Source organism: Eulemur rufifrons, chromosome 16 (assembly GCF_041146395.1).
Source record: "Eulemur rufifrons isolate Redbay chromosome 16, OSU_ERuf_1, whole genome shotgun sequence".
Taxonomy (NCBI): Eukaryota; Metazoa; Chordata; class Mammalia; order Primates; family Lemuridae; genus Eulemur; species Eulemur rufifrons.
In genome coordinates, this window is record NC_090998.1 from 37,373,977 (window position 1) to 37,401,661 (window position 27,685).

The 27,685-nt window shown below is 50.4% G+C and overlaps 1 protein-coding gene across 1 annotated transcript; it reads right to left on the reverse strand.

Annotated features, from left to right (window-relative positions):
• Window positions 1–27,685, reverse strand: VDR (vitamin D receptor). Its single transcript, XM_069490793.1, has 8 exons — window positions 27,526–27,685; window positions 17,054–17,184; window positions 10,377–10,561; window positions 10,007–10,127; window positions 7,814–7,985; window positions 1,824–1,975; window positions 1,561–1,677; window positions 1–260 (listed from the first exon to the last, which is right to left on the reverse strand). Exons 1-8 carry the CDS (start codon window positions 27,669–27,671, stop codon window positions 1–3), a joined length of 1,284 nt encoding a protein of 427 aa, XP_069346894.1. The 5' UTR covers window positions 27,672–27,685.

The window sequence follows — 27,685 nt, forward strand, 5'->3', positions numbered from 1 at the left end:
TCAGGAGATCTCATTGCCAAACACCTCGAGCACGAGGGGCGTGAGCCTCATGCTGCACTCGGGCTGGAAGGAGAGGCAGCGGTACTGCTTGGAGTGCTCCTCGTTGAGGCTGCGCAGGTCAGCCAGCTTCTGGATCATCTTGGCATAGAGCAGGTGGCTGCCCGGGGGTGGGTGGCGGCAGCGGATGTAGGTCTGCAGCGTGTTGGACAGGCGGTCCTGGATGGCCTCCACCAGCGCGGCATCCTGTACCCCCGGACGGTCTGTGGGCACCGGGGTGCAGGAGAAGACACAGGAGCTCTGAGCCGGGCCCCTCAATCTTGCCACCACCCCCATCTACGCAGACACCCAACCACAGCACCCCCAGGTCACCGCTGTAGGGCTGCTGACCTGTGACAGCACTGCCTGGCCCAAAGCCCCACAGCAACTTCCCATTGCCTTTAGGATAGAGTCCCAGGTCCCCTGTCCCCAGCTCTCCTGGCTTCCTGTCTCTCTGCTCTGTCCTTCCATCAGTGTCCTGATGCGCCACTCTACCTGGCCTCTAGGCTTCAGGTGTGTGTCCCCTCTGCCTGGAACCCAGCTCTTCATTTCTGCCTGACTCTTACTGATCCTTCAGGTGGCAGCTCCCTCCAGAAGGCCATTCCTGACAACCCTCTACCTCCACGCCCAGACGGCATCAGGTTCCCTCCTATTATACCCTCCTGTAGTATCACGTCTTTATTTTTGGTAAACTCTCATCATATTAGGAATTAGTTGTTAAACAGCACCTGTTTCATGTCTCCTCCTAAGCTTCACGGGAGAGAAGTCTGTGTCCTGTTTGCTGCTGCATCCCTGTGTCTAGCATAGTGCCTGGTACCTAGTAGGTGCTCAATAAATCGCCAGGTGTATGAGTGACTGAGTGCGCGAATGCCAACCAGGCAGGGGAGGGGAGCCCACGTCCACTCCTTGGGCCCCCAGCCCTGGAAAACACCCCTGGGCAGAGGCCACAAGCTTGTACTCTGAACACTATGTAGGCAGAGGCAGAGCTGTCCCCCTCTGGGACTTGTCACCAACACAGAACATCCCTAAGACCACAATAACTTCCTCTTCAGCTTTTTCTCCCTTTTCTCACCCCAAACAAGCAGAAGAAACCAAGGGTCACAGCACACTGTTTCCAAAATCAGTCTGGTAAACTGTCTAGGCAGAATGTCCATCGGGCCCCAGGGTTTTGACCCTGCCTCCGAGGAGCCTCAAGTGACAGAAAGGTTTGGCTCGGTTCACACAAGAGCAGAGCCTGAGTATGGGAAGACTCAGGCCTTTCTGTGGCCTGAGGAAGCCTCTTCCTCTCGTTCCTCAGAATCCTCCCTGTGGATCACCTACGGTCTCTGTAGGGCAAAGCCAAGGGCAGCGAGGGACCCCTCAACACACACCCTATGGGCTGTGCAAACCCAGCAAAGCGGGCATTTCCTTATCCGCCTCTCCTTTTGCTCACTTCTCCCTGCAGCCAGCCCTGATGGCCCTCAGCAGTCTTTGTCACCCTGCCCGCTTTCCAGGTCCCTGAGTTCTTCCCTGCTAGGCCCGTACCTGGGGAGACAATGCAGATGGCCATGAGCAGGACGTGCTCCTCCTCATGCAAGTTCAGCTTCTTCAGCCCCACCTGGAACTTGATGAGGGGCTCAATCAGCTCCAGGCTGTGTCCAGCTGTGAGAGACAATGACCAGGTGTTGTGGGCAGGACTGAGGAGCCACTCACCCCACCGCACACGCCCTGTTTGTTGCCACCCCCCGCCCATGTGCCTGCTTGGGGCCCACGGCCCCAGGAGGGGTGGAGGCAGAGTCCAGACGCACCTTTGGCCACATCACGGACGTCATACTTGTAGTCATGGCTGCCGCAGGTCCAGGACATGTCGTCCATGGTGAAGGACTGGTTGGAACGCAACATGATGACTTCGATGGCGCTTGACTTCAGCAGCACAATCTGGTCCTCAGAGGTGAGGTCTCTGACAGGGAGGGCAGGGGAGGAGGTCAGATCAAGACTTTCAAGTCACACAAATCAGTTTGGCATTTTGACAGGTATACACCTGCCAGGTGACCAGCATGTGCCCTGAGTCCTCCATCGAGGAGCTTGCACCCTGGTTGGAAAGGACAAGAGTGTCCCTTGAGAGAGCACAGAGAAGGACTGTGATCGTGTGCCAAGGTGAGAAGGGAAGTAGCTCAGTTACCAAGACAAAGAAGACCCAGTGACTGCACAGCCAGAGCTCTTAGAGACAGGAAGATAAAGCCTGAGAAAGCTCCAGCGCTGAGGTATAACATGGTGGTCTGCAAATGGTATGGCCAGAGTTATCTACAACTCCCACTTTTTGTTTTCTCCTCCCTCCTCCTGTCCTCCAGTCCTTATTAATAGCAAACTCAACCAACTGTGTCTCCAGGCCACGTCTCGAGCCCTTGACCTCCGACCCCCTCCCCCAGGACTGCTCTGGCTCAGAGCTCCATCCTCTTTTACAACAGCCTCCTCTGGAATCTTGGACTCAAGTCTCAGGTCTCTTTCTTACTGCCACTGCAGGTGAATGTCACTCTTGTGCTCAGAAATCCTCACTGACTCTCAAACACCCCAGGGTCAAGCCCATACTCCATAACTCCGCTCCGACCTGTCTTTCCAGCTCCCTTTCCCATTGCACACTCCACTGACCCTCCATTCTAGCAACATTGGGCTACTCTGCGTTCAGATGCTGTGCGTCCTCACACCACCATGCCTTTGAGCATACTACGGCTCCAGCCAGGAGTACCCTTCTAATGCTCTATCCTGTCTTTCTGGTCCCTGGAGCCCCCACTCTCCAAATCTCTTCAGCATAAGTAGAGCCATTTCTTTCTGACCCATTGCACATTGCTGCTGCTCCTATTTTACCCTTTCCCCTCATCTCTGTTATTTATAGTCTTGTCTCTGGCTCTTTTTTTTTATTTAAAAATTTTTTTTAGAGACAGGGTCATGCTCTGTTCTTTAGGCGGGAATGCAGTAGCACGATCATAGCTCATTGCAACCTCCAACTCCTGGGCTCAAGTGATCCTTCTGCCTTAGCCTCCCAAGTAGTTGGGACTATAGGAACATATCACCATGCCAAAAATTTTTCTATTTTTTATAGAGACAGGGTCTCCCTATGTTGCCCAGACTGGTCTCAAACTCCTGGCCTCAAGCGATCCTTCTGCCTTGGCCTACCAAAGTGCTGGGATTACAGGCGTGAGCCACTGCACCCAGCATCTGACTGTTATTTGTAAGGTACTTGCAAGCTAGCACCAGTTCTTAATTACATAACTGTTGTTCACACACTGATCATTGAGCCCGGAGCACAACAAGGGGATCAATAAATATGTGCTAATGGGTCGAGAGGAAAATGCACTATTCTGAATCACGAGTCATAGTGGGCTTGTCCGAACAATAGCAAGGAAAAAACAGGGCCCACATTTCAACTTGCTTCCAAGCTTTTATTCCCATTCTCTTCCTGTCTGCTTCCTCCTGGACATCCTGTAGATGGGCTGCCATCCCCCCTCTGGCTGAATGTTGGTATGTAAGGCAGAAAGCAGATATCAACTGATGAGAGTTTCGCATCATCGGGTGACAGATGACGGGGCATGAAAAGGCTGGTGAGATCAGGGAGCCAGCAAAGCATCTGTATGGAAAAAATCACAAAGTGCTAGAGTTGGAAGGCTCCTTCTAGAGACTGTGTGGTCCAATTCCTCCTCCAGCATTCCTGGCAGATGGCTCTGACACAGCCCCTGCAGGGTTCTCCTGGTGTCAGGGAGCTCACGCCTGCGGATACAGTTAGGGGTTGTCAGCACCTGGGTTAATGGCCTCTTCTTCTATTGAGCTACAACCCACATGGTGATGTACTCATTCGTTGCTTATAGTTTTGTACTCTCGAGGAGCACAGAATCAGACTTCTCCACTGGCCATGGACTTCCTTTCAACCATGGCTAGTGGAATTTTTTTAAAAAAAGAAAACCACCACGTCCTCCTTTTGTCTTCTCCAGGACAGACAGTCTAATGACATGGTGTCTAAACCTCTCACCATCCTTGTCACTTTTCTCTAGATGTTCAATCCACATTTGAAACATAAAAACTAACACCACCCCTATTTTAGTTTTAACTTATACAAGTAAAACATTTATTATCACATCTTTGGAATGTACAGAAAAAACATAAAAGCACATGAAAATTGCTCACAACCACAGTTAACATTTTGGTGTATTTCCTTCCTATCCTTTTTCCATGAAAAATATATATGTTTTGAACATACTTGAGTTCATACTAACTCTGTATTCCACTTCTTATATCATTTAACATCCTTTAACCCAATTCTTCGTGGGTTACATAATGTTACATCATAGCAATATACTAGAAGTTATTTAATCAGTCTCCTGTGTGCCTATTTTTGGACATTTGGTTGCTTCCTAACTTTTGCTGGGTAATTCTGTGTGGGATATCTTCGTACATCACACGTTCAATGCCACACTCAGAATGGACGGCCCATGGTGAACACATGTTCCATGGGTGTGTGGCCAGAGAGATTTCAGTGGGATCGCGGCTTATGAATACTACCGCCATCAAAGCAAACCTAAAACAACCTCAAATTACCCCCCGCAGCCTGGAAAAACAGGGACTTTGTAAGTGCAGGTCACAGCCATAAGCAGGGATGGCGGCGGGGCGGGAGCCGAGGCAGCACAGGGGAAACAGTCAGAGAGCTTGTCCTGCGACGGCAGGCTCAGCCCGGGCCCTGTGCCTCCTGCCTGACCCGTGTTATGTCCACACCCTGCACTGCGTGGCTGCCTTGTCTTCGCCACCCCCACAGGCACAGTCCAGCCCCTCCTCTCCGAGATTCCCACGGTACCTCTAGCAGGTTTCTAGCAGAGCTCTTATCTCTCTGCAGCAATTGTTTACATGTCTATCTCTTTCATCAGACACTGAATCTCTGGATGCCAGAGACTGGGACCTAGTTGACTTTTATCCCTTGCAGTTTACATAAGAAGGCAATTTGTTAGATGGATGAGTAAACAAATGTGGAGAAAGGGGTATAGGGTGAGGGAAACATGGTGACTCCCAGGACTTTGGCCTGGGAAGGAGCCCTGGAAATGGAAACGGCAGTGAAGTGGAAGGTATTTAGCCCCCGGTTCGGGCTGCAGCTGATGTGGCCCTATCTCTTGTGTACTTTACTCAGTAGTGAAGCCTGAAGGTCCTAAATCCTCCAATCTAAGGCTGCTCCTGGCCATTTGGATGTTGCTACTAACAGCACCTCCTCCATGCCTTTCTTTTGCAGCAGTGCCAACAAGGAGAGAGATTTGTGGGGTGAGGCTGAGAGGCTGAGGGAGGGAGGTGGGAGGAGGGAACAAGGCCAAGGCCGCAGTTCACACCCAGAACAGCCTATCCAGTCCTGCCCCACGTTGGTCTCACGCTTGCATGGGAGACTCATCTGCCCCCTCCCCACTCACCCACACAGGAGTCTCATCCTGCCTTCCCCACACCCTCCGCCCCCGCCTACAGGCAGCGAGATCAAAGCCACCAGGGAGGCAGCCACTGTTCTTTCAGTTCTTGGAAAAACAGAACCCAGCAGAACCAGAGAGCTGCTGGGCTGGCCCTGCCTGGGCCCAACTGGAGCCTGGGCTTGGGCTCCAGTCCAGGCTTGGCATCACCTCTGTCCAGCTACAGAGAGTGTCCACATCAGTGTGTCCCCCTGCCCCCACCCCACCCCCGCCTCAGGAGCTCTTGCCAAGGCTGGAACCATTTTCACTGTACAACATTCTGCTCTGGGACTTTTCAAGTCATGCTGAAGAGAGAGAAGCCAACTCAGGGATGTTCAGGATCAATTTAACCCATTTTGCATCAATAGCTGGGCCCCTACAGTACCTGCCCATATGCACCTCACTTTGGCCATGACTGTAGGGCTAGACTGGGGAACCTTGGAGAAAATGAGGAAAGGAAGGTGGCATGCTTTAACTCCACCTTGGGGAGAGAAATTGAGGGGAAGGTGGTGCTATTCATGTCAGGTATGGGGGAGAGAAAGGGACAGTGGCCAAGGGCACGGGGTGAAATGGAAGCTAGGATTACTTGGTGATAGGGACAGCATTGGGGTAATCTGGTTTAATAAGTAACTTTCCCTATAGGACAATTTTCTCATGTGTGCCACCACATCTAGAATCTCTGAACCTTGGTATCTGGAGCTCGGGGGCCCTCTGTCCAAAACCCCACCACAACAGGGAAAGATGAGTCCTGTGTAGGTGAGGACGGCTGTCTGGCATTAGGATGGATGCCGGTGCTACTGTGTTTTTCCCCTAGCTGTTTACACAAAACAAGACTTTGGAATACATGGACTTTGCAAACAATAATGTGAAGCATGGAGGAGGGAGTTGGAACTTGTGCTCAGTGGAATGTGTCGTCAGTTCCAAGGAAAGGCTCTGAGGGTGAACCGCAGGCCCAGCACGATGCCGGGGCTCACAGACCAGTCATTTGCTCCTGCCTGCCGGCCAGAGGGGCCCTGACCCCTGTTATTACAACCAAAATGTGCCATGCAGCAAGAGTGTCTCAACACCATTTGATGTTTTTCTCTTCTTCCCAATTTTTGCATTAATTCCAGGGGAACAGCATTGGAGAGTTTCTGGTGTTTGGGTTGGCGAGAGGCAGAACATAACACAGAGCCAGTTGTTTTCAGGCAGAAACAAACTGGGAAGTGCTGGGTCTAGTTCTGTGAATTACCATCAACCAGCTGGCAGGGTGGGGATTTAGACAATAATGAATGGCCTCCCTATCCAGCAGAGGGGTCCTCAAAACAATAAATGGCACCTCATATTAGTTCCTATGCAGAACTGGCCGATGTTAATGCATTTTCCAGCTCCCAGTATTCCAGCACTGAGTCTGAGCACCAGCATCTAGGAAGCGTTCTGCCTTCTGCTGTAACTACAGCTATTGCTACTACTTGAAATGATACTAATGTTGCCTGATACTGATTTATTTCTTTCTATGGCTCAACTACATTGTGTATGTTTTTTATGGCAATGTAACAAAGGACCATTTGGATATAAATTTACATAAATACAGATATAACTATCTCCCAACATATCTACTAAACCTGCCAATACTCTATTGTTTTAAGAATATTTAACACTGCATAAATAGTTTAACATTGGTATTAATACAATAAAACACGGGAATGAATGAGTGAAATGTGTATGAATGAACCCATAGAGGAGGGTCCCTACTCCAGTAGAATTCCTTATTCCTATCTATTTTGGCAAAAAGGTTTCAGTTTGGTTAGGAAATGGTCTTTAAATGTAAGTTTTGGTGACAGATGCCCAGTTCATAGTGCCAGCAAACCTGTCCCCCTCTAGTACTCCTAGACTATTTCACGAGTCCACAGGGCCAAGCTTTCTCTTGGAATTGGGTGTGGAGGAATAATGCAGGTTGAATTTAAAGGAATAATATGAGGGTTAGAGTCAAGCCAGTGGGAGTGGACACAGCAGTGAACTTTGAGTTCCAGGCCTGGCTCGGACACGCTGGCTGCAACACCAGGAAGGGACCCCGGCTGGCCATGAAACCTCTCTGGGTTTTCGTTCCATCATCCAGAAAGCACAAGGATGGGCTAGCTCTCCAGCGCTGGTCCACAAAGTAATACAGGATGGGCTGCACTTCCTAAAATACAGATTCCTGGACCTACCCCAGAGACTCTGATTTAGGAGGTCTGGGTGGGGCCTGAGTCTATTGGGGGAAAGCAGTGGACTGGTGGTCTCCAAGCCTCCTTCCAGCTCAGTTGAGGGTTCTGACCCTGCTCCCAGAAGCCACAGAAGCTTCTTACCTGAATCCTGGGATCATCTTGGCAAAGCCGATGACCTTTTGGATGCTGTAACTGACCAGGTCAGCCAGGTGGGGCAACATGGAGAGCTGGGACAGGTCCAGGGTCACAGAAGGGTCATCTGAGTCCTCTTCGTTCAGATCCAGGTTGGAGAAGCTGGACGGCTCCATCATGTCTGGGAAAGACAAGGGAAGAGAAGGAGCTATTTGAGGACAGTCAGGCCAGGCCCCTCCTGCCTGCCACTGTGTGGACCTCGCGTGCCCTGGCAGCAGGGCCAGCTGGGATCCCACAGCGACCACCTCTCTCCACAGGTCACTCTTCAGCCCCAGGCCTTCCTCTGCAACTCTCCCAGTCTCTTTCAGCAGTGGGAGGCAGTAAAATCAAAGAGCCAGACATACTTAGAGAAATGAGACTCCCTCAAGCCAGGATTTTTCAGACCACACGTTGTTCCCCACGATCTCAATCAAAAATTAATTTGGGCCCAAGCAACCCATGGGAAAAAACATTCAACCTCACTAGTGAATGAAGAACTGCAAGGTAGAACATCTACACTTTTCACCTGTAAGCTAGAAACGACTAGGTTTAAATGTTGATGGCAGTATTTGTAAAGATGCAGGGAATTAGGCAATCCTTATGCAGGGCTGGGGCACTAAGGGAGGTGTACACTGTGCAGGTAATCTAGAAAACCATTTGGCACCACGGGTCAAACGCCTACAGTTGTGTGTACTCTCTGACCAGTAAGCCCACTTCCACGAATTCATCATGAGGAACAAAATCCAGAATATGTGTAAATATTTAGCCACAAGTATACTATCTTACTGAAAACCTGGGAAACACTCTACATATCCAATCCTTTAAAAAGGACATTCTAGATGTATGCCGAATGATATAGAAATATGATACAACATACCATTTGGAGAAAAAAAGCAAGTCATCGGTCTGTATACAACACAATTCCATTTCTGAATGTACATACATGTTTAAAAAATATGGGAAAGAAATATACCATAGTGTTAACAGTGATTATCTTTGGGTAGCAGGATTAAAGATTGTGTGTATATATATATAAAATTTAGTTTATATTTTCTAAATGTCTATGCTGAATATGTATTACTTTTGTATAACAATGTTTAAAAATTAAAAAAGTTATTAACTTGTTTAATTTTTATAGCTTTTATAATTTTTATAATTAAATAACTATAGTATTAATATATAGTTATTTGAGTTTTAAATAACTATATGCTATACTAAACATACCATTGCTGGGAGTAAGCACTCTGAATCAATTAACCCATGAGAGGACATCAAAACTCCTAAATAATATGAAAGTATTATTAACAGGTGAAGTACAGGCCAATGTATAGGTTATACAGATTGCTCCTCATTGGTACAAATGAATATGCCACCATGTGGAAAAAGCAGGAAGGCAGGTAGAGAAAAGCAGCACATGGGAAGGATCCTACCAGGTGAGGCCAGGCCAGTGCTTCTCTGTAGTGTCCCCCCGCCCCTTCCCTCCTGTCACTTCTGGGTGGGTGGACACAAGGTCTGGCTCTAACTGCTATCTCTGGCTGGTGGCACTGGGACCCCTTCTACCTGTTCTGGATCCGAATCTGGAAGTACCATATCTCAGCTGTCCTCACAGGACGGGTTTTTGCATCCCTGCCCTCCTGTAGCCCCCAAGCAGAGAACACCAGGGTTGGGTGAGACGGAGAGGGAGGAAGGACAAGGACGGGGGAGGATGAGGCAAGATGATGAAGAGGAAGGTAGAAAAGGGCTGTAAGAAGAAAAGCACAATACCTCCCAGACTCTCAGGTGAGCTGGAGGTGATAGGTCTTCTAGTCCCAGAGCAGTCCCCCAGGGCTCAGGTGGAGTGTGGGCCACAATGGGACCCACACGCTCTCCCTCCCACCCCAAATTGCACCTTCCGAACCGCCCAGGATCAAAACACCATTTCAACAAATGAGGTCATGCCCAGGGAGGGGCCCCGGCCAGAAGCCTGGCTTAGAGGAGAGAGCACAGCCGAACCCCAGCTTGGGCCCTTCCCCAGCGTGGGCCCTTGGGCTAGTCACCCCTCATCTGTACAAGAGGGGCTGTTTTGAGGACACTGTGTGGCACTCAGTACATAAGTGCTGCTCGTGTCAGGGAGCCTTCTGCCTCTTTTGGTCCACAGCCCAAGGGCAGGTGGGTCCTGCTTACCTGGAGAGGCGATGTAGTGTTCTGAGCAGGAGGAGGAGTCCTCCCCGGAGAAGCTGGCAGTGTGTCTCGAGTTGGGCCTGGAAGGGAGGCTCCCTGCACCCTCACCTCCGCGAACTGGAGGCTGGAAGGGAAAGGTAGGGTCTCAGAGACTCACATTTTGGGGCCACCTTCCTACCTTGGCCCTTGGCCGTTGATCTGTCATAGGAATGGCTGCGAGGAAGGTCCATGGGAGGGGAGGCCTCTCGGTACCGAGGGGCAGAGCAGCCTCCGTCCCTTCGGCTGGCTGTGTGCCAGGACAGCCCTCGCCCTCCACACCCACTCCCCGTCTCCTCCAGGTCGGCTCGTCCTGCCGGCCAGCAGGCGGACGCACCCGGAAGTGGCTGAAGTCGGCGTAGGTGGGGTCGTAGGTCTTGTGGTGGGCGTCCAGCAGAATGGCGATGATGCGCTGCTGCTCCTCGGACAGCTTGGGCCGCAGGCTGTCCTTCAAGGCCTCCTCCTCCTTCCGCTTCAGGATCATCTCGCGCTTCCGCTGCACCTCCTCATCCGTCAGGATGACTGTGGGTTGGGGGGCAGTCAGGAGGGCTGCAGCCCCTCCAAGAAACCTTCCTCCATCAGTAAAGGCCCAAGATGGGAGGGGCTTCAACACCCAGGGCCCCCCTGCCACAGGGACTCTGACTCCACTGTATGCAGGAAAATGGGGTTTTCTATGATGAAAAGGAAAGTACACGCAGGAGAAAAAAAGAGGAAATTTAAGAGGCAGGATGGTCTGGGAGTCAGGGAGGCTGGGTTCTCAAGAATGTGTTGTGAGACCTGGATCAAACTGTTTCAGCTCTCTGGGGTTCGTTTTCTAGCTTGAAAAATGAGAGATTTGGACCAGACAATCTCTTCCAAGGTCCCTGTCTTATACCTTCCTCCATAAAGCATGTGTGTGTGCAGGTAGAGCAAGTAATAACACCCACCTCCGAGGCTGAGCTGATTCGAGAACTGCACGCCTGCCTGGCACAGAGCAGACGCTCGTTGAACATCAGTGCTCTGCTTTGCCCCCAGCCCCCTCCCCACCATGCTCTACGATCCTGAAGAAGACATCAGGGTGGAGAGAGGGTGAAAGAGTAACTGTGGGCGCTCGGAGGATTGGAGGCTGGGAGATGCTGAGAAGACGCCTCTGTGTGGCCGTTCCCAGGTCCAAGTTTCCAGACATGGAACTCAGGCATCTAGTTCACTCTAACCAAAGGAGAAAGACTTGGCCTCTTTAGTTCTCTGCAAGACAACCCCTCTTGCAGCCTGTACAGTCTTGACATTTCTGCCCATGGGAGTTTTCGAGTCCTCTTGAAGGCCCTGAAGGCTGAGGCCTCACAGCTCTAACCTTGGAAGTTCTCTCCAGCCGCTAGTCAGGGTGTTGGGCCACCGGGAGACCCTCCGCCAGCTGCAGGCTTGTGCAGGGGCTCGTGTCTGCCTCCCGGTGCTGGGGCAGCTGCCTGGGAGGGCGGGGCTGGGAGCAGGGATGCCTGGCACGGGGGCCAGGCAAACAGACCTCCTGGCCAGGGCTTGCAGAGCGCTGGCGGCAGGAGTGGGCACCAGGGCCCTTGGCCTGTAGCTACTTGCTGGGTGCTGGTGCTGCCAGGGCATCTACCCACAGAGCTGGGGAGTTTCACAAGAGCAGGGAAAGGAACCAGAACCTCAGAGTAGGTGAGTTCCAGGCTTCAAGAAAGGCCATTGGCCCAGGCTCCTCAGGTAGCGGGAGGACAAGAGAAGTTGGTGGAGGATGTGGATGGCTGGTGCCACAGGCATGGCAAGAAAGGGAAGCCTACCGCAAAGACGGAGCGTCCCTCCACAGCCGAGGTAAGCCCTACCAAGAGAGGGGCCGGGAGGAGGCCACGCCCAGGAGACTGACTCACCTGCCCGAAGCGCTGCCGGCTCTCCTCCCACGGAGGGTGTCTGCCCAGAGCCTACGGGGTCACGCAGGGTGGGAGTGGAAGGGGCAGAGAGCACCCCAGGGAAAGGCAGGGTGTAAGGCCCTAGCCTGGGGAATCCAAGATTAGGTGTCTGGTCTTTCCTGCTCACCTGAGGGGTGAGGCAGATGAGTTGGCGACACATGAGCTAGGGAGACCTGGCATGACACCCCATGCCAGGGGTGTCTACAGGCATGTCCCTCGGCCTTACTGGACTTTGCTACATGATTCTATGATGTTATTGTCCTGCTCTAGGCATGCTGGCATTGCTGACCTGTGAGTGTGGCCTGCTCACACTTGCCCCTGCCTTTCCACCTGCCCTGGGTCCTGTCTAACTGGGTCTCCCCGATAACTATGTGAGCTCTATTGGTTCTTCAGTGCCCAGCCACAGCCAGTTCTCTTTTGCCATGAAGCCCTTCGTGATTGCCCTGATCTGTGCTGAGCCTCATTTCTTATGCTTGCTGCGTATTTCCCACACACGTTGGCGCCCAGTTGTCTTCCACTCTGTGGACCCATGGTTAGTACAGGTTTCAATCAATGCCTGCAGAGAGAGCCTAGGAAGTCCAAGGTCTCCCTAGACTGCAGGTTACTTAAGGGCAGGGGCCACATCTTATGACTCTTATGTTTCCCCGACAAAGGCTAGTGCAGTGGGGCTGCCTGGCCACGGTTCTCGCTCCATAGTCTGACACCAGACAACAAGCACATCAACTCAGATTGCACCTACTATGTGCGAGTCATTTTGCTGGCTCAGGAGAGGACAGTGAGCAGCGCTGCAGTGCTGCCTGTGCCCTGCAATGCCGGGAACGGCACACAGCATGCCAGTCTAGACCGCCCTTCAAGGCCTCCTCCTCCTTCCTTTGCTCATAGCTGAGCAAAGATGATCTCTTTCATCTTAATAATTGTGATTAAAATCTTTTCAAGACAGAAAACCTTGTAACGGAACACTTGTAACATCATGTAACCTTTTCCTGATGATTCACAGCTGAACTTTGCAGGACAAGGTTATGACCTCAGCGTGTCTGGGGCTCTTTGCCCTCCACCGTGTGGCTCAGCCTGCTGTGCCTTGGAGTTCTCGTGCTACTCTTCACAGATTTCGGTGTTAGCTATGTGTTGTCTCTTCTTATTGGTGCCTGCCTCTAGAAGTGTGCTTTCCTCCCCCTTAGGAGTGACTTCTGATTCTGAGCTAGAAATTCTGGTGATCAAGTTTGATGTAATAAAAAGATAATATTAATAATCATGGATAATACATACAGAGTTTTTTTATGTACCAGGCACTATTCTAAGTGCTTGTTGTATATGAACTCATATATTCAGTCCTCATAACAACCCTTTAAGGCAGGTGCTAGTGTTATTCCCATTTAGCAGATGAGGGAACTGAGGCCCTGAGAGGCTATATGTCTTGCTCAAAGTCACACAGCTAACCAGTGGTGGATATGGTATTCGGACCTGGGCAGTCTGTTCTGGAGACAATGGTCATAACCACTACCCTATACTGTGTCTGCTTATAACCAGTTGGAACTGATCAGCAGAACTTGGCTCTCAGCCATGCAGTCCTGACCCACGAGGTGCTCTAATCCCTCTGAAGAGTGTGAAAATGAAATAAAGTTGCAAAGCTTATAAAGGATTTACTTTAAAAAGACAAAGAAGATTCAAGGTTAACCTTACAACATCCTTCCTCCCAGACACTTGTATCAAATAGCAGCCACCATCCTCTGTGTGGGTAATAAAGGAAGAAATGCTGAGATCTACTGATTTCAAACAGGGGCACCCACTCACGGGCTTCCTGCAAGGCAACATTGTGTTGGGACTGAATAAGTCGGAAGTCTCTCACAGATGCAGATGCTATTTCGATTTATGAAACAATCTGTTTCAAAGGGTTATTAATTTCATGGGAAATTTTAAAATCATTTTCTCAATGAATTGATACTAAAATGTTATTACTATCATGTGGGAAGACACATGTTTCAAAGTTAAAAGGCACTGACCTAGAATGAGAGTAAACAGGCTCTGAAAGACTGTTTGTTGGGCTCTTCAGTGAATAATGTGCATGAGCTTTGGCACACGGCCTTTGTAAAACCTACCTGGCTGCTAAGTAGCATCTGAGACTTCCTTCTAAGTTCCCTGTTCAGTGTGAAATAATTTTGTGCGAGTTACTGCCATGCAAGAAATGTTCCCTGCCTAACAAAGTTGAAATCAAGTTGGGAAGTCAAGATCTGCAAACATAAACAATGTAAACATATTTCAAGATGCCAAGGGTGGCCTAAGGACAACAGGGAAGAGGACATAAAATGTTGCCAAATGAATGACACAGAAATATCAGGTTTGGGAGAATCTTACTGATCTATCTCCCCGTGGGAGATACAGAGATACAAAGAAACATAAAGGGGAGCTAAAATTCATTCATTCATTCAACATGTACTTATTGAGCACCTCCTAGGAGCCAGGTGCTGTGCCGATGCTGGGGAGAGAAGATACATATCTGTAAAAACATTAACCAAGTTAACATAACAGATGGTTCTGTGCAGAACAGATGTAGTATAAGCAAGAACTCAACTATGAAATTTCTTGGGTTCCAAAGGCATAAAGTTAACAAGGACTTGAAGCGAAAGGAAAGTAGTCTTCCATCAGAACAAATCTGTCTTCAGCACATCTCTTAGGGCCCCAGGAAGTGCCCAGAAATGCACAATGGAGTGAGCTCTGATGCACTGGGGGTGCCCGAGGGGCTGCCCTGGGGTGCAGCCCACAAGCCTGGCCTTTGGAAGCAGACAGACCTAGGTTGGAATGAATGCTGGTACTAGTATCTTATTAGCTCAGAGGCATGATATTTTAATTCCTCCAAGCTTCCTCTCAAGCTATTAAAAAAATAGAAGTATTTACATATTTGGAGTGTTGTGAGGATTGAAGAAGAAAATGCATGTTCCTGACATGATATCTGATACACAGTAGGTAGTCAATGAACTTTCCTGTGCCTCCTCTGTGCAAGGGCCCAACCCCCTGCCCTGGCCAACAGGGAGCCTGGGTTTTTAGCTCCCTTCCTGTGGTTTTACAAATGTTAAGACCCTCAATTATCTCTGGCACAGCAGCCAGCCCAGGTGATAAATAAGCAGATATACTATCAAGTCCCCTGAAGCTGGGCTAACTTGAGGCAGGGAACTGTATCTCTTACTGGACCACCTTCCCTTTGGGGCAGTGGAAAGCACCAGCTTAGTGCTGGCCCGATGTTTCTATTTTAGCTAGAGCTCTAGGGCCCAACCCTGGGAGCCCCACTCCAGCAGCCCGTCCACAACCTGTTCTCCACCATGGACATATTACTCTCTGCTGGGACAAGAAGGGGTCAAGGAGGGTGCATGGAGTTAGATTCTAGCCCCAGCTCAACCCAGCATTTCTGACCCCAATCCTGGTGTTTTGACCTCTCTGAGTACCAGATGTTCTTCCTATTCTGTTAATAGGACACCCCCTTCCCCAAGACATGGGAGTGGGGCCTCTCATGCATCAGGGAACTTGGCCCTGTTGGGAACTCCTGTGGCAACGCCTTACTGAACCCCAACAGTGAAACCCCATGCCGTGCTTGGTTGGCGGCAGCCTCAGAACCCAGGCTCCAGGCCTGCAGAGGCCTTGTGCTCCGCCGAGACAGGGGCTATGCCGAGTGCACCTGTTTATGTCCGCCCTGGTGCCGCGCTGAGCAGGCCCCGTGAAGAATGTGTGCAAGGCCCACAGGCACTCCGCTTCTTACCCTCTCCAGCATAAACACCGGAGTCGGGTGGGGCAGGACTGGGGTAGGCGAGGTCGGCGTGTCCAGGCGTGCGTGCTCCTGTGGGGGTGAGGAGGAGCGGAAGCCTGGGAACTCCTGCCAGGGCCGCCAGCATTGGCTGGGAAGCCAGATCCGCAGAGAGGAGTCGGTACCCCCAGGAGAGGAGCCTCGGTCCGGGCTCAAGGAGGAGGCCCGAGGTGAAAGCCTCCGCTTTGCCTCTGTTCCCCAACAACAGAGAAGTAGCTTTCCCCTTAAGGAAGAAATTTCCCACCCCCTTGGCCCCATCCTGTGACTGTTCCCCTGTTCCTGACACATCTCCCTGGTACCTTTCTTCTCTCCATCCCCCAAGAAAGGTCCGGTAGCCAGGAGGGCCTACATCTGAGCATCCCTGTTAAGGCACCTCAGGCCCCCCACTGGCAGGGCCTGGGTTCTGTCCTAAAGCCGGGCGGGGGTCCGGGTGCAGATGCAGGCAGCAGCGAGTGAGGGGAGCAGAGCAGGGACGAGCGTGCAAGGGCATCGCTGCCAGGGCTGGCCCAGTGCCCTGCTCCAGCCCAGGGACAGCCTGGTGAGCCCCCTCCTGCATCTGCTGAATTCAATGGCTACTTTGGTTACCAAATAACTGTACTGCAGCTCCAATGCAAAGTCCAAGTGTTGTTTTCAATGGTGGGTCAGAACATCCCTGTAAATCTGCCATGTTGGACAGGAAGTCCTATAGGGTCACCCCTCTTCCTCCATCTGGATTCAGAGGGCCATCCTAGAGCCCCAGTGTGTCCCCTCACAGACCCTTTTCCCTGGTCTCCCCCAGGCACCAGCCCTCAGATCTGCTCATGGGGCCACAGTGGCTGGAAGTCTCCGGTGGGGCGGAGCATGGATGCCAGCTGAGCTCCGAATGTTTATTCTCTCCATCACTCCTGCCCTTCCTAGCCCACAGCACTCTCTCTCCCAAAGTCCAGAGAACCCTGGGGTCCTTGAGCCTCACTCTCTGCTCCAGGTCCAGGGAACAGGGAGCTATGGGAGTATGATGATGTCCTGGAGGAAGACTCTGACTGAGGAAGGGGGGACTCTTGAAGACACCGCCCTGCCTCTCCCTCCTCTCAGCCTCACTCCAGAGGGGCCCTCCCGGGGCCTCTGAGACACACACACACACAGATCCCAGAGAGGCTCACAGGATGGCCCGGTGCATTTGACCCTGGAGTCCCAGCTGCCCTGCTGCCGCTGCTGGTCCCACTCGCGCCCCAGCCACAGATGCTGGAGGCTGAAGAGGAAGGGAGGCAGACCTCTCTGCCCAAACCCACATGGCAGGGGACCGGCCCTCCCCGGCCCCCACCCAGCCCCCTGGACACTCACACTCCTTCATCATGCCGATGTCCACGCAGCGCTTGAGCCGGCAGGCCTGGCAGTGGCGCCGGTTGTCCTTGGTGATGCGGCAGTCCCCATTGAAGGGACAGGTGAACAGTGCCTTCCGCTTCATGCTTCGCCTGCAGAGAGAGCACATGCCCTGCCCTGGGTCACTGACCTCCTGGCTCCCAGCTCTGGCTGCAGAGAACAGCCTACCAGGGCTGTGACCACTGAGACCTGCGCAAGTGGCCCCCAGACCTCCTTCCCCCCAGTGGCTGGGCCACACTCACTTCTAGGCTGGGTGGCCCCCGGCCCCTCCTCCTCCTCTCACTGCCTGCTCGGCTCCCAGCACGGCTTATACTTACTTGTACGATCTCTGCTCCTCTCCCTCTTAAAAATGACACAGGAAATACATGAGTAAATTTTTTCTAGTAAAAATGTGTTAAAATACTGAAATCTACATGGTAGCCCTCATAATGTCTTATAATGAGCTATTGTGAGAGGCAAGGGTGCTAGTCTCAGCGTTAAGTTTTCTAGAGTCCAAGAGATCTGTGACTAAAACATTCCCCGTTCCAGGGATAGACTTGTGCACGGAAGGGAGCAAAGGCCCAAGCCATAGCTCCAGACATCTAAAGAACCTGCCCAGAAAGGGAAGAGGCCGGATGAGCAGGTGGGAGCCCTGATACTTGGCCTTGGCTTTCTGAAAGGCGAAGGAAGCAAGGGCTCTCTGAGAACAGAAAACTTCTAAAGGGTTCTTAGCTAGGAAGCTGGTACCCCTGGTATCCTACATGACACTGTGTGTGTGTGCGCATGTGTGCACCCTGTGTGCACGTGCAAGCTTGAGGGCTCATTTCCTAAATTCTATCGTTTCCCACTGCCAGCCACACCACGTAGACTTTGTGAGTCTGCATGAAGGACACTTTCCCAGAGGCTTCTCATCATCCATGTCCTAGAGGCTCCTGCTACTCCTCCCAGCCCTACCTACTAAAAAACCCCACTTTTTTGCCCCAGAGCAGGTGACATATTTAGCTAGGGAATGATGGTGGCAAAATCACTTTCTGCATGAGCAAGCAGCACCTTCCAAGGAGCTGCTGAGTGTGGAGAAGCCCAAGCCTTAGAAGAAAAGGCCCAGCCCCAATCCTTTCCCTCCCAGAGATGAGCTAGTGACATCTTCTCCAGATGTCAGACACTAGTTATGATTATTGGTAAAACAAAAATGACTTGCTGCTCATGTTCATGAGAACATACACAGGGTTTAGGATGATCGCACTCATCGGTTGACAGACTTGCTCCACCAAGGGGACAGATGGGGACCAAACCGACTTGGCCAAGGGGACAGTGGAGAAGAGACCAGTGTAAGGCTCTGCTGGCAGTCACAGGCAGACTCTTAGATCCACAGGGGACCCAAGAGACCATTAGCGTAACCCCCTCATTTTATAGATGGGACCACCGAGAGTGAGAAATGTATATCAGTCAGCTATTCAGCAAGAAGTTAAGGCTCCTAGGTCTGGAAGTCCTAGGGATCTGAGGCTCAGCTTCTGGGTTCCTGGATTGTTTTCAACCCCAGAAAACATAAAGTGCTCAGTGAAGTTGAGCCCATAGGCAAATAGCTGCGCGTGGCTGGCTCTTGAGCACAGCTCAAAGCCAAGAATGACCCAGTGGTTGAGGAAGCAGCTGCTGTTGGCTTTGGATTTTGGCTCTGGCACCCTCCTGTGACAACCTTCATCACTCAGGGGCCACCAGCAGAGCTGGGCTGCAAGGAGGCGGAGTGGCCCCAGGCTGTGACACCGTCCTGCCCCACTAACCAGCCAGAGAGAGATTATATGCCAGGTTTTGTCCTCCATCTTTACAGAAACAAGAAGACTTTCACCTTTCACCTCTATACCTCTACTGCAGCTTTCCAGAGGGACAGGAGAATATGCAAGCACCTTGTGCATTTTTAGGGCTCCCCAGGTATGAGATACGATCGTCACCATACGGCCCATTTGTATATTCCAGGACGGGAGATTGGTGGCTCTCCATTCTCCTTTCCCTCTTTTCCACCTGGTGGCTCTTGAGGCTTCACCTGTTACCACAAACGCTCAGGCCCCAGGATGCCCATAATTCTCTAAAGCTACTCACAGAACAGAATTTTCTAATTCAGAGCTAATTCTCATTTTTTTTTTTCTTTTTATATTTTCACAACCGGGCACCTTGCCCAGGGGCTGAGCGAGTGCACCCCTGTCTCCTATCCTCCTGCCCAGTGTCTTGTCTGGCTCAGAGCTCTTCCTGTTAAGCCTCCAGGGCTGTCGGCACCAAGAGCACATGTCACCTGCCAGCCCAGTAGGCACCTCCAGAGATACCTGCCAAAGCTTCTCACAGCCCTGGGCTGGGGGCTGCGAGCTTCCTGGGGTCCCAGGAGGGAGGCAGCCCCAGTGCCCTTCAGAGGCCCATCTGTCCTTCCTTAGGCTCTAGGGGTCCTGCCTCTGCCCCTCACTGGTGGGCAGCCCCCCACACTGCAGGGTTGCCAGGAACCAGATCTTGGTGCATCACCATCTTTCTTTTATCTTTCCCATGTTGCTTTAAATCTGAAGCCCAATCTCGGGATTCCACACACCACTGGGCTTGACTTCGCCTGACAACAAGAATGGACACTAAGGCTGGGAGTAGGGATGAAAACCAACGCCGAGATGGGTTACACGAAAATACCAGAGGGGGAAACCCCAGTGCCTCTGCTTCCTGCTTAGGAGTCATAGTCTGAAGCCCAAGAGCATTGAAAAAGGACAAGAAAACAGCATCACACTCTGGAGAGTGGGGCCAGTGCTCCGGGATGGAGAGTTCTCCCGCTGGCTCTGAGAGACCCAAGTCTGTTCCGGAACCCAGATCCCAGAGCTGGCCTTTCAGGCGCGTCTGGCCCAGCATGGCTATTTGCTGGGCCACAGGTCCTGTTGGCTCAGAGGTCCTGTTCTTCCCTGTTCCGCTGCCTTCTAAGGGCACTTCCACACATGTGGCTGTCGTTTAGTCTCTGCCCACGAGGAGTCAGGGCAGCCAGACAGCCCAGCCCGGCTCTGCGCCTTGTCCTGAAGATCCACACTCAACCCTGCTTTCCTCCCAATGCTAATTGCCTATGAACTAGTTCGGTTTTGAGAAATAAGAGCCTCGGGTTTCCATGGGAGCCCATTTCCTCAGCTGCTCTCTGGGCCTGAACCCTGTCATCCTCTGGGAGGTTGGCAATTATACCCTGCTTAGGAAGGGGGGTAAGGGTGGTGCAACCAAGCTAAATATAGATGCAGTTTCTAGAAAGCCAGGGGTGAGAGAGGACATTGACCGACTCTCATGCCAGAGACCAATTTATCCAAACACAAAAGAGACAAGCAACTCACAAAAGCGTCAAGCTCCTGGGGCCAGGGCCTCAGGCCTGGGACAATAGGTCCTTTCTCCAGTAGGTGGCCTCTGCCAGCAGAGACACACCTTGTGTAACCCAAGCGTGGGGTCAAGTATCCCCTCTGGGCTCTGTCTCCACTGCAGCTGCGTGTCACAGAGATCCCGGTGCCTGGGCAGGATACAGGAGCTGGATGGAGCTGCTGATCTGAAAGCCCTACGTGAGGTGACGGGAATGTTAGCAGCTTCATTAAGGTGATCATTTCACAACACACACATGTGGCAAAACATTGAGCTGTGCACCTTAAATATAGGCCGTTTCTATCTGTCAATTACACCCCAGTAAAGCTGGAGGAAGCAAAAAGAGAAAGACCTATGTCACCTGATTGGGGCCCGATTTGCATGTGGCAGCATCAAAGGGTTCTCAGCAGGTGGTTTTAAAAAAGCTTTATGCAAATTGACCACGGGGTTGAAAAAAATAAAAAACTGAAATAAAATGTAAAAAAGCTTAAAGGAAGGTTAATACTAGTAAGGAGCATAGCCTTCTTTTTTTTTTTTTTTTGGAGGGCAGTTTAGCAATATGCATCAAACATGTTAAATGTAGACACCTTTTAACATGGTAAATTCACTTCTAGGACTTTATTTTGCGGGCAGAGCAGTCTGTGGGCCTGAGGGTGGTTACTGCAGCCCTGACTGCAGAAGCCAAAGGCTGAACCGAAATGCCCATCAAGGGAGGGCTGGTTTGTTATGTCATAGACGCATATGTGACTGCAAGAAAGGCAAGGAAGAATGCTGACATGGAAACAAGCTTGAAGAAATGTTCTTTAGTAGATTAAAGCAAGAAGCAGAATGGTGACTATAGTATACTCCCGCCTGCATGCACACCTGTGTGCGCACACACACACACACACACCTACTCATACATGCTCATAAAGGGTCTGAAAATGAACACAGTGAACAGGTAACAGTGATAGCATCTGGTAGGAGGGAAAGAACTGAGAATTGGGTTCGGTAAGAGACTTAGTTTTCACTTATACACCCTTTTAAACTGTTTGCTTTTTAAAAACCATATATAGACATTACTTTAAAAAATTCATATCCATTTCAAATATTTAAAAAATAAAAATGAAATACAGGCTTTGGTTTGATTGATTTGCTTGAGTTTAAATCCCAAAGCACAACCTTCACAAGTTACTTAACCTCCCCATGCCTTGGTTTCCACATCTGTAAAATGGAAACAACCCTACAGAGGAGGTCATTGTAAGGATTAATTAAAGGAAAAGGGAACTGGACCCAGACAAAGGAAGCACTAAACAAAGGGAAGGGAGAGAAACTGGCAGGGAGAGGCAGTGGCAGGGACTGCTGAAGAGTGGCCAGAAATCGTAACCATCCCAGTGAGAATCTGAGACCCTAGAGGCAGACACCATGTCTTACACCTGCCCCCTGGTGCCTAGCGCAGGACTCTGCAGGCGGAGTTTTAGAAGTTGTTCCTGATGTCTAGACCCACAGACCACTGTCCAGTTCTGCTGAGCACTAACCAATTCCCACCGAGTCTCTGACATGAAGCTCTCTCAGAGCTCCCAGCCCAGCCCTTCCTTTTTCACACCTGATATTTAACGCCTTCTGTTCAGGGACCTCTTTTCAGAAACCCCTGCCAACACATCACAGCCAGACACGTTCCAGGTTCCACGGTAAGGAAGAGGAGGAAAGGATTGTCTGTCCTTAGAAACTAAAAGGGGATAATGACACTAGCTGTCACTGTTGAGAGCTTTCTGTGTCAGTACCTCACGTATTATCTCCAGTGCTCTCAACAACATTTCAGGGTAGGTACTATGCCTGTTTTACGAGTGATACAAGAAGGCGCAGAAAGTTAGATAACTTGCTTAATGTCACACAGCTCACAAGTGCGAAAGCTGGAATAGAATCGAAATCTGTTTGACTCCAAAGAATCTGGTCTTCTTACCTACCATGGTCCTCATCACAAATCTGCCATTTCTCAATCCAAGCTGGAGGAGCAATCAAAAACATGCCTCCCCCAAGTCCAGAAGCACAAAGCAGAGACTGTCCTCCTCTAGGACAAAGAAGCCATCAGGATTATAGGCAGTCCCTGGATGGAGGCTTCGGAAGTAACGTCTGGCCACGCTCTCCACTGGCTCTATATTGTCTGAGCACAGAGAGGATCCCAAGTGACTTCATGTAAATGAGCCCTGATTAGAGTTCTGAGCTCCTACAGAAATGACCAAAAGGCAATGTAAGATCTTCTTCACATCCGTGCAGCTAGCTGTCTTTCTTGACAACCCCAGCAACCTTTCCTCTCCAAATTCTCTGGCTCCCTCTACCCAAGTTTCTGAACATCACTCTGGGACCATCCATAGATAACCCCACTCATTCTCTTTCATCTACTTCCTCGCACATCTGTGGATGGAGGTCAGCTGCCAAGTGGACCTGGACAAAGTTCTCTCCGGCAACACTCACTTCTTCATGACTTATTTACTTGTGCCCATAGAATACCTTGTGTGGCTGTTCCTCCCCTTTTCTCTGTTTACTCTACTGCCTTTAAGCACTTTGAGTCTTAAATTGCTGGACACCTGCCCCATTTCTCTGTTTCACTTCATATCAAGGTTCCTAGAAGAGCTGCAGATATCAGCTGGGCGACCTTCCTGAATCCCAGACCATTTCTCATGCTCCTGGGTCCTTGTCAGCCTGCCTTTTGCCCCCTGCACTCCACAAGACCCATAATTAACAAGGTCCCCGGGAACCTTGGGCCTAGCAAACAAAAACAGGCTTCTGCACACTGTCTTTCTCAGCTTGGAGCTTGCAGCACACAGCTTCAGTGTCCTGATTAAGGAAGTGTCAACAAGAAGGAAGAAGACAAGATAGAGGAGTAAAGGATGATCTGTCTCTCAACCTTCCTTCCAGGATCAACTCTTAAACTTCACCATCAACCTTCATTCTCTTCATCAAAGGGGTCCCTCTGACTTCCTTCTCTGTCCTTTACATCTTTCTCTTATATCACACCCTGGAAAAAGCCATCCATGCCTATATTTGTCCACATCCATATACATATATGGACCATCCATTATATGTATACAGAGAGGGGAAATATGTAGACCATCCATTTGTAGTAGATCTACATATTTTCCTTCTCTGTATATAAATAATGGATGGAGATATATATATATATATATATACACACACACACACACACACACACACACACGGGGGGAAATATGTACTATAAAATTTTAATATATATATTACAAATTTTATATACACACACATATATATGTAATTATACAAATGGATGGTCTACATATTTCCCCATATATATAATTTTATATATGTGTGTGTGTGTGTGTGTGTGTATAAAATTTTAGTAGATCTACATATTTCCCCTCTGGCTCCTACTTATGCTCTGGTTGTTAACATATAGCCAGGAGATGTCTGACTGTCTACAAGCCTACCTGTGCCAAACTTTTATTCACATTGGAAACATCATCTTCTCTGAGGATGTCCATGTATTCCAGGACAGCAAGAAGCAGAAGCAACATGAAATAGCTTGTAGGAGGAATTGACCAAGAATGGCCTCTAATTCCTGATCATAGATCAGTAGGACTGTGGTCCCTGCATAACCTTCCAACCTTCCTAATCACCCTTTGGTTTGATTATGAGTGTTGGACTAGCTGGGATGACTATAATTAGCTCTTAGAGCAGTTTAGTTTGACCATCTTAGAAAGCCAAACCAAATACTAAATGGTCAAACAGGATTACCAGTTTCCAGAGCTTGGAAAACATCCAGGGACCCAACATTAAAGCAATGCTCTTTCCTGAGAACTGCCGTGACAGGGTAGCATGAGCTCCGTGAGGGCGAGGGCTTCATTGCCCTCATCTCTGCGTCCCCAAGGATGCAGTGCCTGACACAGAGAAGGCACCAGCCTCGGACATAGTCCTCCTTCCTGGGATCAGAATTTCACAAACAAACAGATATAAAGGACAATAGAATTCCTAAGTCACGATTTGAACTAGACTAAAATGGAAAAATTCCAAATACTACTTGGGTGAAGCAAAGGAGAGGAGAAATGATGTACGTGCAGTCGACTCTCATGATGTGTGGTTATGCTTATGGTCTATAACGTGAGTGAGCAGTGGATTAGTGAGTCCTAAACCATTGCTCCTGGGGGAAATACAGGGTTATGTTCCTCTGGTCACAACATTTTCATCAACTGATCAATACATAATCTTGTTTTATGGATGTTTTCTGTTTAGGACACCTTATTTAATACATATTATTGATTTACTAACATAGAACCAACAGCCAATAGTTCTATTGTCTGAATGAAGCTTGTCTAACACACATAGTTTCTCTCTAAGGCACATGATGGCCTCTTCCACTTAAGAACAACAGATAGCACAGCTGCACTACATGTGGGAACCACTTTAAACAGCAAAATCACCAATCAAATCACACAAATGCAAAAAGCATAGCACTAAATAGACGGTGAAAAGGACACTTGTTTATGGTATGAGAGCTGAAACGGAAGGCAGGCTGTCACCTTGTTTAACCTCAGCAGAGAAGACGCACATCAAATTTTTCCCGGCTCTGCACGTGTCCAGAAATGACCACAAAAGCGCTGCCAGTATTGATTTTGGCAAATTTTAGCAAGTAGGCAAATTTGCAAATATAGAATACATGAATAATTAGGATGTGTGTGTATTTTTTTGTTTACATATCAAATGAAATTCAAGCCAAATGACGGAGATGTGTTGGCTCTTTAGAAAGTGCAGCCTGGCTCAGTCATCCGGACAGGGACAGTAAAGATCTAAGGTAGGCTGAGGACAGGGTAACAAGACATAAGCAGCCTGTGGCCATAGTGCCAGCCCTCACAGGTGGTGGCTGTGGCCGTCAGCCAGCAACAGATCCTAAGGGGTCCTACCGAGAGGGGCGAGTCATGGTAGCATCACGTGCCCACAAGCAACACAACCGCACTGCAGCTCTGCGATGAGACATGTGTGCCACCCCTGTGCCACCCCAAACGTACCACCCCTGTCCATTCTGCCATCTCCCACACTTGGCCTTGGGCATGAGGAGACCTGTCCTTTTGTACCCAGGTGACTCACACGGTCCTGGCCCAAGGATTCAGAGACTAGTGGTGTGTCCAAGGACAGCAACCACAGGTAACAGGAGTTAGAGCCACTCTAGTGAGGAACTGACCTCCAATATGTCATAATCCAACATGCAGCCACCTAAGGGTCCCATTTCCCAGAGCTGGATACCAGGAGTTAGGTGGCCTGGGAAGAGGGAGGGATTTGGGTTCAGCTTGAAGCTGTTTGGTCAATGAATTAACCAAACAGTCTCAAGTGCTGTTGGGGACGTGTTGGTGGCAGACTGGTGAGCTATGGCCTTTGGTGAGAATCTCCATACTGCCAGCTCCTAGCCCAATGCTGGATCATAGATGTTCATTCAAATCTGCTGAGGGAGTGAGTGAGAGAAAACACAAAATGAGGATGGATGGCTGGCCGGAGAGACTTTTGTTTATTTTACGAGGGCATGGTTCCACTAAGGGAGTGGTAGCGGCCCATCAGGCTAAAAAATAATATACTTATATTGTTCTTTATGTTTTTCAAAGCACTTTTATATATGTTATCTCATTAATCCTCAGATGAACTCTATGTCGCAGGGAGGTCAGATATCAGTACACCCATGGGGTTAGTTGAGCTAACTGAAACACAGAGAAGTCAAGGTGTTTCAGCAAGGACACTGGTTAATTAATGGCCAGCACCCCGGCCCACACATTTCTGAGGGTTTCGTGGCAGGACGCAGGTCCTGATGTGTGCGCCCAGATTCCTTCTCCATTGCCATGCAGGAGGCAGCTCCCACTCTCAGGCCCTGGCAGGAAAGGAACCAGGTGGTACTGAGACACACGGCCTGGGCTCTGGAAGGCCCACCCTGTGGGACGTGTGGGCTTCAGGCCCGAGGATCGATAAGACCTAGAGCCAGCGATGCTGCTGGTCTGGTTCCCTGAGCTGGGAACAATTAGCACCCACAGAAACCCCGCTGCCCAGCAATTGCTCAAGGCCATGAAACTGGGGCCTGCTGGTTCCTGGGGTGAAGGGCAGGTGAGTCGAGAGTCCCCGGAGTCCCTATGCCAAAGGAGCGTGTACCACACTAGTTCCCTGGACCCTGATTCACTTTGCCCTCAAGGCGAGACAAGCTCTTCAGTGCAGACAGGAGCCAGGCCGACCTCAAAGTGCTCATCCTGGACCCGATGTGCTTTTTGCTCACTTGACAGTCATGGCCCTGTCCTCCACTGTACCCACTTCCAACCCGGACTGCTAGACTTATGCTCTCTTCGAGCCGCCTTCTTCCAGGCTACTTGCTCTCTCTCCAAAATATGTCGGTGCTAACCTCTCCTGATTCCCAGTTCCAACCTGCAATCCATCACTTTCCCATCCTCCCTCCCTGGCTTTGGATGGGAAGCTCCTTGGGCCTTTCCGGGGCTTTCCCACACCGTTTGCACTTGTAATCCTACGCTCACAAAAGGAGAGAAGAGGAGCTGGTAGAGAAACTGGCCTAAGCAAACTGGATTGCTGGTGCATTCCTGACATTGCCTGGGCATTCTGAGGCTGGCTTTCAGAGCTGGGACAGACAAGCCATGGGTGAAGACATGGTGCAGATAAGGTGCAGTGGCCCAACAGGGGTGCAGTTGGATTGGATGGGGAGGTACGCTCTCAAGCCAAGTTCTTGGGCTTCCCCAAAGACATGTCAGTCTCTTGGGTTAGGAGGCTGTGCACATAAGCTGGGGACGAGGTCCCCTCGGGAAGGACAGACACACGGGTCAGTGCAGGGGGCTGCGGTCCAAGGAGTGACGGGAAGATGGAGACCCACACAGCAACCTCAGGAAAGTGATTTCCAAGAGGACCAGAGGACACAGCTGGAGCTGGGGTTGGGGAGAAGATACTGGTACCTCACCAAGACCCTGTTGCTCCCACAGCTGTGAGAGCTGGCATGTTCCATGGACATGGAAGGAAGAGACATGGAAAATGCAGGGGTTTTCTTTGTGGGAACATCTTGCTTCCTTTCCCTCCCTTGTTCTTGGAGAGAGCTTGGGAGGAAGCCTCACCTGAAGAAGCCTTTGCAGCCTTCACAGGTCATAGCATTGAAGTGAAAGCCCGTGGCTCGGTCTCCACACACCCCGCAGATCCGGGGAACATTCCGGTCAAAGTCACCAGGGTCAGGCAGGGACGTGCTGGCCGCCATCGCCTCCATCCCTGTAAGAACAG

Coding starts and splice junctions, on each gene's coding strand:
- VDR (XM_069490793.1), bottom strand. CDS start 27,671: ATGGAGGCGATGGCGGCCAGCACGTCCCTGCCTGACCCTGGTGACTTT. Junction 17,185..27,525: donor GGCTGCAAAGGCTTCTTCAG/GTGAGGCTTCCT, acceptor CTCTCTCTGCAG/GCGAAGCATGAAGCGGAAGG. Junction 261..1,560: donor CATCTGCATTGTCTCCCCAG/GTACGGGCCTAG, acceptor CGGTGCCCACAG/ACCGTCCGGGGGTACAGGAT.